The 15514-nt window shown below is 38.7% G+C and overlaps 1 protein-coding gene across 1 annotated transcript; it reads left to right on the forward strand.

Moving 5' to 3' along the window:
* The first annotated feature begins 100 nt into the window (after positions 1-100).
* slc30a1a (solute carrier family 30 member 1a) lies at positions 101-12784 on the forward strand. The gene is made up of 2 exons (XM_056481573.1): positions 101-932; positions 10382-12784. The coding sequence occupies exons 1-2, from the start codon at positions 329-331 to the stop codon at positions 11275-11277; spliced, it is 1500 nt and encodes a 499-aa protein (XP_056337548.1). The 5' UTR covers positions 101-328; the 3' UTR covers positions 11278-12784.
* Positions 12785-15514: the final 2730 nt, after the last annotated feature.

Here is a 15514-nt window from a genome sequence, read left to right on the forward strand (position 1 = left end):
CTTTTGCGCTTTTCTAGAAAGCTCTAATTTTCTTCGATCCCGAGCGCTCAGCCAATCACATGAGTGTGGGCGTGGCTAGACGCTGAGCGTGTTCCGTGTGGAAAGTTCGCCGGTCCGGGTGCAAAGTTTCAGCCGTCTGCAGACGAGCAGCAGAACACGGGCTGTATAACCGGACCAAACCCGCTCCTCGGCGCTCATTACACGCGGATCAGCTCGCCGCTTACAGCCTGACCATCGGGGAACGAGCTCAGTGATGGGATATTAACCCGAAGGGGGTCGCGTCGATTTAAAGCTTTGTTTCTGTCTGTGCTCCGCCCGCGGTGCGATCATGGCCTGCGCGCCGAACCGGGTCCGCCTGCTCTGCATGCTGTCGCTCACCTTCGGCTTCTTCATCGTGGAGGTGGTGGTCAGCCGGATCACCTCCTCTCTGGCGATGCTCTCGGACTCATTCCACATGCTGTCGGATGTGATCGCGCTAGTCGTGGCTCTGGTCGCGGTGCGTTTCGCCGAGCAGACCCAGTCCACCAACAAGAACACCTTCGGCTGGATCCGGGCCGAGGTGATGGGCGCGCTGGTCAACGCCGTGTTCCTGACCGCGCTCTGCTTCACCATCATCCTCGAGGCCATCGAGCGCTTCACCGAGCCGCACGAGATCGAGAAGCCCGAGGTCGTGATCGGGGTGGGGGCTCTGGGGCTGCTGGTCAACCTGCTCGGGCTCTGCCTCTTCCACGGGCACGCCGGCGGCGGGGGACACGGGCACTCGCACGGCGGACACGGACACAGCCACGGCGGAGCCAAAAAACACAAGAACGGGAAGGTCCGTCGGAGCGAGACGCTGGAGGACAGTCGATCCGCCGGCGAGGAAACCAACAACCTGGTCGCGAATCACAACAACAGCCCGAATGGTGTTAATCCGGAGCGGAAGGCAGTCGGTAAATGGGATTTGTTATCTTTCAAATTCATTATGAATAGTTTGTTTATATTGTTGTTTGATGCAAAATAACCGAAACTTCATCCAGATTGAAGTCAAATGTGGTCTCCAATTTGCGCAATGGTTTCAGCGAAACGTGTGCAAAACTTTCATGCTCGGGCTTTTGTTTCTCGCCGGGGATGTTTGTTAACCTGCAGCCACTGGCAACAAAGCGACCCAGATAGAGAGAAGGCTTACCTACAAACGAACATTGTGTGATTTAGTCACCATCACGACGCTCCAAACCAGCACGAGTTTATTCAGTGGAGCTTAAAACGGGAAGGTTTATGGGAAAAAAATGTTTCATCTGGAAATAAATGGCCAGCCGGTGAACAACTATGTTGCGAATGTTATGAAGAGCAGAAACTGTAAAGCCATACAGATGTGGAACAAAATAAGGGTGTGGAAATGATGGCAAACACGTAATATGTATAATACTTGATTATAATAGACTAATTTAGGTGGATTGACCTTTTATGAAATTAAATCTGTGGTTACCATGGTTTCTGTAAACATACGGTCATAACATAGTCGTTATTAATACTACAGTAGCATTGTGGTATTTGATATTGGCCACATTACCTGAACTGGTGAATGTGTATCACTCACAGTACAAAAATGGATGAGTTTTCGAAATTGACGACATTGTTAGCAATCTGTATGTAAAAAGGGATATGCTGAGATTTACATCTCCAAAAATAGTTGGAATTATAAATAGTATTTATGAACTGCTCAAAAAAGGAACACTTAGTTACATTGTGTTTAAGTGTTTCCCAAATTTTTTTGAACAGTTTATAATAGGATAACGCATCACAGTTGTTGGTTAGCATTTCTTAATATAAAAGGGATAGTACACCAAACAAATGTAAAATTTGTTTCGATTCAATTATAATTTTCTTATTTACTCTGATGCAGGTGGCACTCGCTGCAGAAAATTAACAGAACATTTAAAGACAGTCAAACTGTGGACCTTGGATTTGTAAAATGACAGTAAATATCTACTAGCAGTTTGTGAGAAAAATAATAGACAAAGGAAAAAAAGAGTAGCGGTGGCCCCTGATACAACATTAACGAAGCGAAACATTATTCACGTTAATACCCTTAATCCACAGCTTCAGCAAATGTCTCGGACGGTCTGGAGTGCAACTTCCTCTTGCAATATGATGACGTGTGTACAGCACAGATTCACATTTGAGCTGCTGCTGTATTATGTAAGGGATTAATTATGATGGGCTGTTGAATTACTACACAAATAATGCATACCGAGTTGGTGATGCAGCGTCAAATTTAAGTGGAACATCCGTCTGACTGAAGTAATTTAAAATAAACACAATAATTCAGCGTATTGATATGGAACTGTAGTGCAGTCAAGACCTGCCTGGAACTACTTTAGCTGTTTGTTTATCTGGGGAAAAAAACTGCATTATTTTCATCAGCCACTCAGAATCGAGCATTCAGCAGCCTCTTGGTTTAGCAATTATTTTTATTATTTTTTTTGGACAGCAAACTATTAAGGAAACGTCATCTGATTACAGATTTTCATATATGCGTATATCTGGTTTCAGGTTTAGTCAAGTTGCTCTTGAGTATTTTACTTGTATATTTACCTATATTGAGTTTACCTATATAGTAGGTCTGCACAATATTGGAAAACTGTAGCATCGTGATATTTTGTTATTCTGCAATTATATATTGCGATATGAATACAATTTCCCCAGATGACTTAAATAGCTCCATTTAGAAAGAGTTGATCATTTAGATTGATTAGGATGATTCTGTAAGGGAGGGTATCTGCATATAGTCTAATAAACAAATCAAAAGCGTAGATAAAAACGATAACGAAAAAGTTACAATTGAAGCAAACAGTGTTTTATCTTTTTCCCCACATCTAACAGTATTCAGGGACAGTAATTGAATTTTTGAATAATAAATTGAGTAATTCAATCAAATGAATCATTATTAAAGTTAATAACATAACAACGACCTCAAAACCAAATGATAAATTATAATACGCACTCAGCATTGCAAATTCTGCGACGAGAAGATTGTGAGTGATCACATTTGCCTTGGCTTAATCGTCTGGGAGATAGTGCTGTCAAAAATATCGGTATTTCGTTGTTTCCTTGCAGTATCGAAAATGGTATTGAATATCGATATTTTTCTTGGTATCGTATCAAAGCTTGAAATTTCAGTATCGTGACAATACTACTTAAATTGGGGTTGCAGTGTTAGACACAATAACACAGTCAAGAGACTGGTGACGGTGCTGGTCTTTGAGGACTGTGAAAAACAGCCTTCAATCTAAGCCATGTAGGCTGTGTTCAGTAAACAGTTCGGTTTCATAAGATTAGGATGACACACACACCAAAACAACATAAAAAAAAATTGTAGTGACAAAAGCAGACTGTGTTGCTGCCGCGGGCTGCCTGCGTTTGTGCTTAAGCACAACACAAAGACATTCTGTGCCCATCAGAGAAGTTAATAAGGAAAATAAACAAGTTACCAGAAAGTGGCGCTAAGCTGTATTTGTCATTCGAGAAGGGAAACTGGAAATGAGACTGTAGATCTAGCAAATTGAAACCACAAGTAGCACCAGATTTCGATTAAACAGTTTTTCATTCTCCACAGATCTGTTTCTTCATATATGCCTGACATGGAGAACATTGGACTTCCTTTAGCTCGTTTTCATCCACATGATGTTTCATTAACCAAGCTTGGGAGTAGCATGATCCGATAATTAACCTGATTAAATGCAAGACGAGCACAATTGGTGATCAACCAGTTCACAGCTGGACGCTAGGGATGCAATGATTATAGATGTTGGTTGTACGATTTATAGTCTGAGGAATAATCACAGTTTCACGGTTATCACGGTTATTATGCTTTCATTAAGTTCAAAACACTACTAGTTTAGAAAATCACATGAAAACTCCTAATTTTAAAGTGTTATTTATTACTGCTCAGTAACTAATTAATGCAGCACAAAATAACAACAATAAAACAAACAGTAGTCTATTTTTATTTCCGCTTAAAAATAAATGAAAAACTAAAAGAATAAATGAAAAACACTTAAAGATAAGTGATAATTTTACACTGAAAATAAATGACAGAACAATGAATAAATCAAAATGACAGTATTTGTCTAATGTAAATCTAATGTTGTCCCTTTCAAAGAGAGCAAATGTTGTTCAAGGCTGCTGAGCCTCTGTCTGAAGGGCATTTTTGATCAACTATATTATGAACTTGTTTGGTATTTTTTTTCTCTTTGCAGAAGAAGTGTGTAAATCCATACAAAGTATGAAGCTGAACGGTCCAGTTCTTGTCACCCGTACTATCGTAAAGGCTCCTCAACACCGCATTTCTGCATGGAACTAAACTTCTGCTAATAAACAAAGTTATGCCAACTGTGCGCTAGTTGAAAGTTCCGAGCTGGTACACTAAGGCTAATATTCACTTACTAATACGTCTTTTGCGTGCGCAAGTTCATTATTTCTTTTCTTGTGCACATATTGGGAATGACGTGCATTAGGTACCATTCAGAACCCCCCCCCCCTTGAAGAAACTCTACACAGAGGAACATAACACGCTGCCAGCTAGCATTTCAAGAGGTGTTATTGCAAAGCAGCTATGTGCAAGGCAGGCACTTTGGGTGACGCCAATCACTCGATGTAGTTGTATAATTCAGCCTCAAAACTCTGAGGCTGATTTATACTTCTGCTGCCACTTTGCAGCCAGATCTGATCTCTGGTCAGGTAGGATGACGGACCCATTCTTGAGCCTTAAGGCTGATTTATACTTTTGCGTCAAGCGCACGTGTATGCTCAGGCGCAGCCTACGCGTGGTTGCATAGCCCTTGCCGATGCGTACCTCTCAAAACAATGTAACAACACGTGCAATGACACATAGCGCAAGCTCTGTGGTAGGTCGGCTTGGTCGCGATGATGAGTGTGGGTGGGACCGGAGCGAGTGTTTACAAGTGTCGAGTCCTGCAAAGGATCTCCATATTAAAAGTTTTGTTTTGTGTTTACCTCATGGTCAATGTTGTTGCGCGTCCGCTGGTTCTCGCCTCAAATTGAGCGAGTTTGAGCCACTTGTACATTAAGGTAAAACAGCAGAGAAGAAACTTGACACAGAGGAGCATAAATACCTCACTGCCAGCTAGCGTTTCGGAGGTGTTTTTGCAGAGCAACACAAACAGCACAAAGTATAAATGCACGACTACGCGCAAGGCAAGCGCCGTGGGTCACGCCGATCACTCGACACAGAAGTATTATCCAGGCTTTACTTTGCAGTAAATTGACGATGATTGTAAGCTACACCAGCGATGCCTTGAGACGGCAGATTTTCCATTACATTCAAATGATTATTTACATTGAAATATTTGTTTACAGAAGATGCAAGAAATGCACTGTTTAAAGTATTATTTACAGCATTGAGTTCTTTTATTTAGAAGAGATGCTGCCTATTTTCTGCTTTTAATATGAAAAACACTGAAAATAATTTCTTTTGTTTCTGAAAGTTCAAGTTATTTATTTTCTCTTTTTTTTATAAGAAAAAAGTGACTGTTGGTTTTAGGAATATTGTTTTAATTTCAGTTATTCAGCGCTGATGTTCAATAAATAATCATAGATAGTAGATAGTGTGTGTTTCCTTCAATTATTTTAAAATCAAGTAATGCACTGCTAGTAAAACCTGTCAGTAAATATGAGGGCAAAGAAAAAAAATTATATATATATATATATATATATATATGAATAAATTAAAAAAAATAGTCGTTCATTAATTGTAATCGAGGTAAAATGAAGATTTTGATTTTGGCCAAATCACCCAGCCCAACCCAGCATTTTTTACAGTGTAGGAAACTGCTGCAAAATAACTAATCAAAACAAAAGATGCTGCTTTAAGGAAAATTTCCTTTTTTATTATTTACACCAAAAATGACACATGCATAATGTAGCTAAAATAACTAAACGGTTATCTCATGTATGTGTGACAGAATTAAAGTAATTGTAAACACAGATGTCTAAAACATGCATTTGAGATGTTGCACAGTGGAATTAGAGTCTGCTTGGATGTTTTCATTCAGTAAATGTGGTTCAATTGTCAAAAAAATTATATATTTTAAATATATATATATATATATATATATATATATATATATTTACAGTTGAAGTCAGAATTATTAGCCCCCTTTGAATTATTTTTTCTTTTTTTGAATATTTCCCAAATGATGTTTAACAGAGCAAGGAAATTTTCACAGTATGTCTGATAATATTTTTTCTTCTCGAGAAAGTCTTATTTGTTTTATTTAAGCTAGAATAAAATCAGTTTTTGAATTTTTTAAAAACCATTTTAAGGTCAAAATTATTAGCCCCTTTAAGCTATATATTTTTTTTGATAGTCTACAGCAATGTTTCCCAACCCTGTTCCTGTAGGCACACCAACAGTACATATTTTGGATGTCTCCGTTATCTGACCCATTAACTTCAGGTTTTGGAGTCTCGTTTGATGTTATGATAAGATGATTCAGGTTTGGTTAGAGAGAGGTTGAAAATGTGGACTGTTGGTGTGCCTTCAGGAACAGGGTTGGGAAACACTGGTCTACAGAACAAACCATTGTTATACAATAACTTGCCTAATTACCCTAACCTGCCTAGTAAACCTAATTAAGCCTTTAAATGTCACTTCAAGCTGTATAGAAGTGTCTTGAAAAATATTAGTAAAATAGTAAAAGTAAAATATAAACATACTGTCATCATGGCAAAGATAAAATAAATCAGTTATTAAATATGAGTTAGAAATGTGTTGGAAAAAATCTTCTCTGTTAAACAGAAATTGGGGGAAAAAATAAACACGGGGGGGGGCAAATAATTCTCACTTCAACTTCTTTTGTTGATAAATAAAAAATAAAAATAAAAACAATTTGACAATATCATTGCTTGTGTTTCCTCTCATGTACACTGGTTCACTAGCTTTAACACTGAATGCTCTACAACGTCAAGTCAACATACTCAAGCAGTCAACAGTCAGGCCGACCATTGGTTTGGTGCGTCAAGGCCTTTAGATGTTTGTTTTCTTCTGCGGCATTTCCATTATCACTGTTTATTTGATTAATCTGTTTATGTGTAACAATCAAGTATGGCCTTTTGCGTAACTAGGTTAAAAGTATCTTGTTTCCATAGATTCACAACAATAGTCAACTCTCTGCGAAGATCAAGTGGAGACACTTTCTTTCTGTGGCTTTTATCTAATTTTATCAGATAAGCAGAACTGTACCCAGATAGGTTTCTTCAAGAAAAGCAGATTATTTCAAGTTGAAGCGGCCACTCTGCTTATCTGGAGGGTTTTTAGCCCAGGAGTTGTCCGCTTGTTAGTTTAAGACGGCCAGATGAGAGATGAACAGATGGGTTATATATCACATGAGATGAACAGATGGGTTACATCACCCACAGGCCTCAGTGAATGATCAGCTCACTGAAGATATGCTGTATTAATGGTCAAAACTAAAGCTTAGGTCTCCAAAGCGTATAAGGTTTTTATTAGTAGTAATGTTGCATTGATTGTCCAATTAATGTTAATAAAATCATCATCTCAATTCTAGAAGAATAGGAAGTCCATGCAAATGTGTAAGCATATTGACACTGAAGAATAATATTGGGATCCATTTCAGAATATGTTTTGTCTCTCCGGCTGATGAATTATTTAAAAAGAATGAGTCAATCAAGCTCCATCTGACTTTAAAGTTCGTGTGAGCCAGACGTTCCTGTTGTTTAATAGATGACAGGGTTTTATTTTAGCACTTATTTCTCTCCTGCTGTAATCATCAGTAGGAGAGGAATGATTAAGAATATTCTGTCCAAGCTGACAAATTGACGTCTTACAAAGAAAAATGAAAGTCTTAAAAGAAATGCCATTTCAGAGTGAGAAAATTCCCACAGATTGACTTTGACAGATTAAGGAAGTCAATTTTGATTTCTTGATGTTTTTTTAAAGCAACTGCAGTTTCAATAAACAATTTCTGTTTAACGGAGAGAAGATTGTTTTCAACACGTTTCTAAACATAATAGTGTTAATAACTCATTTCTAATAACTGATTTATTTTATCTTTGCCATGATGGCAGCACATTATATTTTTCTAGATATTTGTCAAGACACTACTATGCAGCTTAAACTGACATTTAAAGGCGTAACTAGGTTAACTAGGGAAGTTAGAGTAATTAGGCAAGTTATTGTATAATGATGGTTTGTTCTGTAGACAGTCGGGGAAAAAAAATTGCTTAAAGAGGCAAATAATTTTGACCTTAAAATGGCTTATAAAAATTTAAAACTGCTTTTATTCTAGCCGAAATAAAAAAATAAGACTTTTTCCAGAAGAAAAAATATTATCAGACATACTGTGAAAATTTCCTTGCTCTGTTGAACATAATTTGGAAAATATTTAAAAAAGAAAAAAAAATCAAAGGTGGGCTTATATATATATATATATATATATATATATATATATATATATATATATATATATATATATATATATATATATATATATATATATATATATATATATATATATATATATATATATATATATATATATATATATTTTTTTTTTTTTTTTTTTTATTTATTTATTCATTCATTCATTTTAATTTCAGCTTAGTCCCTTTATTAATATGGAGTCGCCACAGCAGAATGAGCCGCCAACTTATGCTGCACATGTTTTACACACTTATTCACACACACATACACTACAGTCAATTTATATATATATATATATATATATATATATATATATATATATATATATATATATATATATATATATATATATATATATATATATATATATATATATATATATATAAACAATTATTGTGCATTGTTAGCATAGCATCTCTTACGTACACACTGGCAACTGGTGCGTTTGCAAAATAGCTTTTCTTGTAAAAAAAAAAAAAAGTTTTTACTTGCTACTGTGAACAGAAGTTTTTTATGCTTTCCCCGCCTTGTGATCTTTGTTTTAACATGATCATGTGGTTAAAAAAAAACGCACCAGCAAATCGACTATATTGTATGTTGTTTTGGACATTCTAAAATGCCTTGGTCAATAATGGTCATCAAACTGGTTCAGTATTATTACCTCTAGAGTGCTCCCAAAGAGCATCTCACGCCTCCAAAAGCCTCAGCACGTTCATTGAGTTTCAGGGTGTTTATTTGTTCTTCTGTTTACTTTCACACTGCAAAGTTTCTAAATGGACGAAAATAGTTAGCACAAGTCACATGCGAGTAAACTCTCCTCACAGTGGTCAGAGTTTTGGTGTTTATTTTTCAGAGTCCCACGGTTTCTACTCCGCTGTCATATGTCGTTATTTTAATTGTAGATGATACTCAATAAGACATTATAAGTGAAAATGTGCACTTTAATTTTGACACCCACAGACATCGTCACCAAACATAAATCAGAGAGGTAAGACTTTTTGTAAAAAGTTTTGGAGAAGTTTTGTAAAAACCGTATGAATTGAATCAATCTATCTATTTAAAAATAACTTTGGCTAGAATTATGCATTATAGGCTTAAATTATAGAGAGAAATAACAGATGAAACGAGACTGCAGCATGAAGCAGATCAATGTTGAGGTGTCATTGCAGAAATGAACAAAACAATAAAGCTAATACAAAACATTATAAGATGGTAATTTCGGTCAATTTTCCTAACATATAAACAGCTCTCAGTAATCGTTCTGCATGCTTTCAATTTTGTATTCAACATTTACTGGTAGGAATGACATCCCACCTTACTCATGATTCTCTCTTCATATAGCCATATATATATATGTCTATTACACAACCATAATACACTGTGATATACCCTGGTTCGTTACTTTGATTTGCTTTCTCACTACAGTCGTTCTGCTCCAGAGTTCGTTTTAATCGAGCCGAGACCACCTCATTCAGGCGATCTCGGGCTGATTGATTTGGCGTGGATCCAATCGCGCTTGCGGGATTCACATATGCCAAACGAACTGCGCTAACTGAGCAAACGAGACCGATTCCGAAACAAATGTGATATTATTCGAAACGGTGGTTTATTCACAAAAGCAAACGTTTTTTTTCAGTAATGCCTAGAGCACATGTGCCCAAAATTGGTCCTGGAGGGTTGGTGTCCTGCAGAGTTTAGCTCCAACCCCAAATAGATACTCCTGAACCAGCTAATCAAGCTCTTTCTAGGCATGCTAGAAACTTCTTGGCAGGTGTGTTGAAGCAAGTAGGAATTAAAACTATGCTGGACATGAGCACAACAGGGGACAATATGGGGTGTTAACACTCCCATATTCCTCAAATATTGCTGTTCAGCTGCTGTCACGTGGTCAAATATTTCCTGAAATCTCATACTTGTTTCTTTCTCCTCTCCTAGATATGTGTCACAGTGACAGCCTGGATCTGCAGATTAACGGCAGCACTCCGTATGACGAGCTGGAGAATGGACACGACGCTGCCTCCCAGCTCAACATGCGGGGTGTTTTCCTGCACGTCCTGGGTGATGCCCTTGGCTCTGTTATCGTGGTGATCAACGCCATTATCTTTGTATTCGTGTGGAAGCCCTGCGAACCTGGCACCGTCTGCGAGAACCCTTGTTCGGGCCAACATTGCGCAGACCACGCACTTAACGTCAGCAGTCCATTAACTAACGGCACTTTGAACAAAGCAGGACCTTGCTGGGTGCTTTATCTGGACCCCACGCTCTGCATCATCATGGTCTGCATCCTCCTCTACACCACCTACCCCCTGCTAAAGGAGTCTGCTCTTATCCTGCTCCAAACCGTACCCAAGCAAATCGACATGCACCAGCTGAACGCTCGCCTGCGGGATCTGGAGGGCGTTCTGGCCGTGCACGAGCTGCACATCTGGCAGCTGGCGGGCAGTCGCATTATCGCAACCGCGCACATTAAATGTCACGACCCCACATCCTACATGGACGTAGCCAAACGCATCAAGGACTTTTTCCACGATGAGGGCATCCACGCTACAACTATTCAACCGGAATTCGTGACAGTAAATTCAGAGTCCCGCGCTTCGCTCTGCGAGCTTTCCTGCAGAACGCAGTGTGCGCCGAAGCTCTGTTGTGGAGCTGTTGATACCGCGAAACCTCTTGAAGGTTCTTTAGAGTCAAAGAAGTCGTGTGAATCCAAAACCCCAACATTACCTAGCGCTTCTGTGACATCTCTGGAAATCATCAGCGAGTCCGTGGAGGAAACGAGCACACCAGAATCTGTCGTGATCATCACTAGGGAGGTGGAATCGTCACTGTGAGCGAGCTTCACAGAGAACATTCTGTTCGGTTATGTGTATTGGATCAGCTGACTGATTTCTACCGTGCTGTGAGAAGAACTGAGCCCAAACACATTCACACACAGCCGTGTATCTCAGATATCACACCAACTTTCCGACAATATAAAGAGCCTGCTCTGCATGTGTGTTTACTGCGTCGTCTGATTGGTGTGTTCGTGCCAAAGCTTCTCTTCATACAGGACGTCAAACACTCGTGGATGTAATGCAATTTTAACGTTCGGCTGCTGGACCAAGTAGAAACTTTGGGACCATTTTTATTTCTACCCATCACTTGCCCGTTTACTCCTTCACACCTTACATATTTAGCTTTTCAATTTTTGTGAGAGATGTAATAATTTATGTATTTAAGTTATTGGTAATTATTGTTTTGTTTCCTAAAGAGCTTTTTGTAATATTTAGATTTGGTTATATATATATCTATATATATTTGGAGAGGTAAAAGAAAAATGATTTGCTTCTTTCGAAACAAATGATCTATGCTTAGAGTATTTTCAGATCTGATGTTTTTTTTTTAAAGATCGCTGTTCAATCGTTGTTTAAAGACACATCAGAAGATGTATCAACAGTATTTCACCAAGCCTATAATTGAAACTGCTGTGTTATAGCACTGAATCTGGTCAGTGTAGGAACTAGACAACCTTCTCTTATTGGTTTTTATACAAGCTGATGCCTTCTTTGTTCTGTCAATCAAAACAAGAGGTTTAAATGCTGTAAGAAAACTCTGGAACTGGCTGATGTTAAGTCCATGCTGACGTAAACCTGAAGGGACCTTCATATATTTGTGGAAAACGCTCATTTGGCAACTGTGTGTGTGACCAAATATAATTGTGGTTATAAGGAAAGCTTTGAGAAAACCGAGCAACATTTGTAAACCAAAAGAAAACAGAGTTGTGTTCTGGAATATGCAGGGAGGAGGCACGTGGGTTTGGCTTTGAACAACACATCGTTTGAGGTGTTGCGAAATCTTCTCCGTGGCCTTCGTTGGGGAAAGAAGCAGAATATCAACTCTTCAGAACACTATTTATTTCTGCAAACTTTAGCATTTGGTGAAATTATGCAATTTATTAAAAACACAAATGTACTAGCCTTTATAATTAGTCGACTTTATTAGAAATCTGTAGAGCAGGCATGTCCAAACTCGATCCTGGAGGGCCGGTGTCCTGCAAAGTTTAGTTCCAACCCCAATCAGACACACCTGGGCTAGCTAATCAAGCTCTTACTAGGCTTTCTAGAAACATCCTTGCAGGTGTGTTGAGGCAAGTTGGAGCAAAAATCTGCAGGACACAGGCCCTCCAGGACCGAGTTTGGACACCCATGCTGTAGAGGAATGAGTTCACTGTATAAACGTGCAGATGACGTCTTTGTATCACTGAGGATTTTAAAAGTACCATGCCAGCTCAAATGTTTTTGATATATTATTGTCAAACGTGTCATTGTGAATTAAACATGCTTGTTTGGTACGGTTCAATTCAAGTTGTCAATTTTTTTTAAATATATGATTTGAATGAGGAATGAACAGAAAAAGTTACTAGAACATATTATAGATGAACTAAAAACAATGATAATATAATTAAGGCCAAGTTAACTTTGGCCCAATCCCAATTCTACTATGTTACCCCTTTAACCACTACCCCTTGGCCCTTGAAACAGAGTGTGTGGGCTTCAAATTTTTCCCCTATGAAATGGGACACCACTACAACATGTCTACTGTGTATTTACACCGTGGCCATATTCATATGTAAACACGAATCTACATTAACGTTATATCAGACGCTGTAAAAAGCTCATTCCCAGCCAGTAGACTTTTCTGACAGGGTATTCGAGATTCATCGAGTGACAGAATGTTGTGGGACTGCTATACCGGAATTATTATTTTAATGACGATAAAACACGAGCGCCGTATTTGTTGTAAAAATTGTTAATAATGACAAAAATTACTAATTTGTGCTCCTTCCGTGTGCAGCTATGCTGGTGTATTCTGGGAAATTTTTGTATCCCTTGGTTTCGAGTGTGGTCCTGAAAAATCTTCAGTTTGAGGGCTATCTAGCCCTTCCCCTTAACCCTACACTTTCAAGCTAAAGAGAATTGGGACACCCCTACCCCTTCACGTAAAGCTTGCTTTATACTCTACACATCTGCTAGTTTGCTTGAGTGCGCGTGGCGAGTGTGACATCATCGCTGTGTTTGCGAAGGTTCACTTTGGGTGCGCGCGACATGATTTCGGCTGGCGGAGCGCACGATTTTTTTAAACTCGAGCGAAGTTCACGTGGTGCCGCGTTTGATTTGAGTTGAATATGAAACGCTTTGAACAGATTTTGTCTGAAACAGGTATACCTGTACAGACCTCTTCATGCTCCATACATGCGTGATCATAGGGAGAACCCGATGACCAATAATTTTTGGCTAGAAATTGCAACAGCCGTGGGAAAGGAGGAAAGTTTTTGTTAAAAAGTTTGGAAAACCCTGAAGAATAAGTTTGTTACAGCCAAAAGAAGACATGACAAAAGAGGAGACCCATGTAGTTTTAGTAAAACTGGTAGTACCTAGAATAGCAAATTCGAGTAAAGGAGGTCGAGCCTTCTCATTTATAGCTCCTAAACTCTGGAATAGCCTTCCTGATAACGTCCGAGGCTCAGACACACTCTCCCAATTCAAAACTAGATTAAAGACCCATCTGTTCAGTAAAGCATACACTTAGTGCACCACTTGGGGGCTTCCACACAGGTTATGCGTCTTGTTGATATACACTGTGAACATCAGCTACGCTAATTATTTTCTTTATTCTCCATTTCCACCTGGGGTTACTCTTCCCGAGGCCCTCAGACTATGCAGAGTCACTGATTCGATCCAAGACCAACGACGAGATGATCCCAAGGTTTTTATATCCTGGACCAGGCCGAATCTGGAGCAGCTACTGTGATGGTCATGGAAGAGTGGAGAACATGAGACTGATTCCTGTGACGCTCCAGAGACAGACGAGTCTTCGCTGAGGCCAGCTTCCAGCCTTCGCCACTGAGACTACAGCTCTGCACAAACGTTTGGCCAGCGGAGAAATTAAAATGGTCGTGCCCAACTGAGCCTGGTTTCTCTCAAGGTTTTTTTTCTTCACTTCCGCCTTTAGTGAAGTTTTTTTTCCCTCTCCGCTGTCGCCACTGGCTTGCATGGTTCGGGATCTGTAGAGCTGCGCATCGTTGGATTTGCTCTTCAGTATTTGGACTCTCAGTAGTGATTATTAAACCACACTGAACTGAGCTCAACTGAACTGAACTTAAACACTACAAACTGAACTACACTGTTCCTATTTACTGTGACCTTTTATGTGAAGCTGCTTTGACACAATCTACATTGTATAAGCGCTATACAAATAAAGGTAAACAATTACAGAATATGTTTTTCCAGCATTCACAGATTTTATACACTTATGTGTATATATTACAATCTTGAATTTAAAACAATGTAATAGTTACAAAAGTAAAATGAAGGAACAAATTATTTCTTTGATAACTGGAAAACAATATTTGAACGTAAAGTTTACAATATACTGATGCCCAATTTCTAGGCTTTATTGGTGATAATGGTCAGGAATGTTGGACCATTATTGCCTTTTTAGCATGCAAGTTGAGGAACGAAACTAGCCAGACAGTAATGTGTCAATTGTGGAGCAGGTTAAATAAAAAAAGCACATCTGAATTTTTTAGTAAGTGTACTTTTCTTGCTTTTATTCTTGCCATAATAAAAAAAAATGACTTGTAGAGCAGCCTCTTCTCTTGTTCTCTTGTCATTAACATTTTAATAAACTTTAATAGGTAGAAGTGTCCGAGATATAACCAAAATCAAGTGATGCATCAAAGTTTGATTTAAAAAAAAAAAATTCTTGAATGGTTATAAAAATGCTTATAATAATAAACATAATAAATAAAAAAAATATTGAATAATATTAATGATGTAGTTCTGGATACTTTCTACTTCTCTGTTTCTTCGTCTGACTTTATGGCGGGGGTTTTTTGCCGGCCCCTGTCATTTCAAAGAATATCACAACAGTGAACGTGTCAAGTATAAAAGCCTCGTTTGTTTCATGAGGTGCGTGCACAGCCAGCAGAGGTCTGCAACGTGGTGCCAGGTGAACGTATAAATCAGGCTTGCAAAACGAGGGGTAAAGGGAAGGGCTAAGGGGTAGAACTGGGATTGGGCCTTTATA

Source organism: Danio aesculapii, chromosome 20 (assembly GCF_903798145.1).
Source record: "Danio aesculapii chromosome 20, fDanAes4.1, whole genome shotgun sequence".
Classification (NCBI taxonomy): Eukaryota; Metazoa; Chordata; class Actinopteri; order Cypriniformes; family Danionidae; genus Danio; species Danio aesculapii.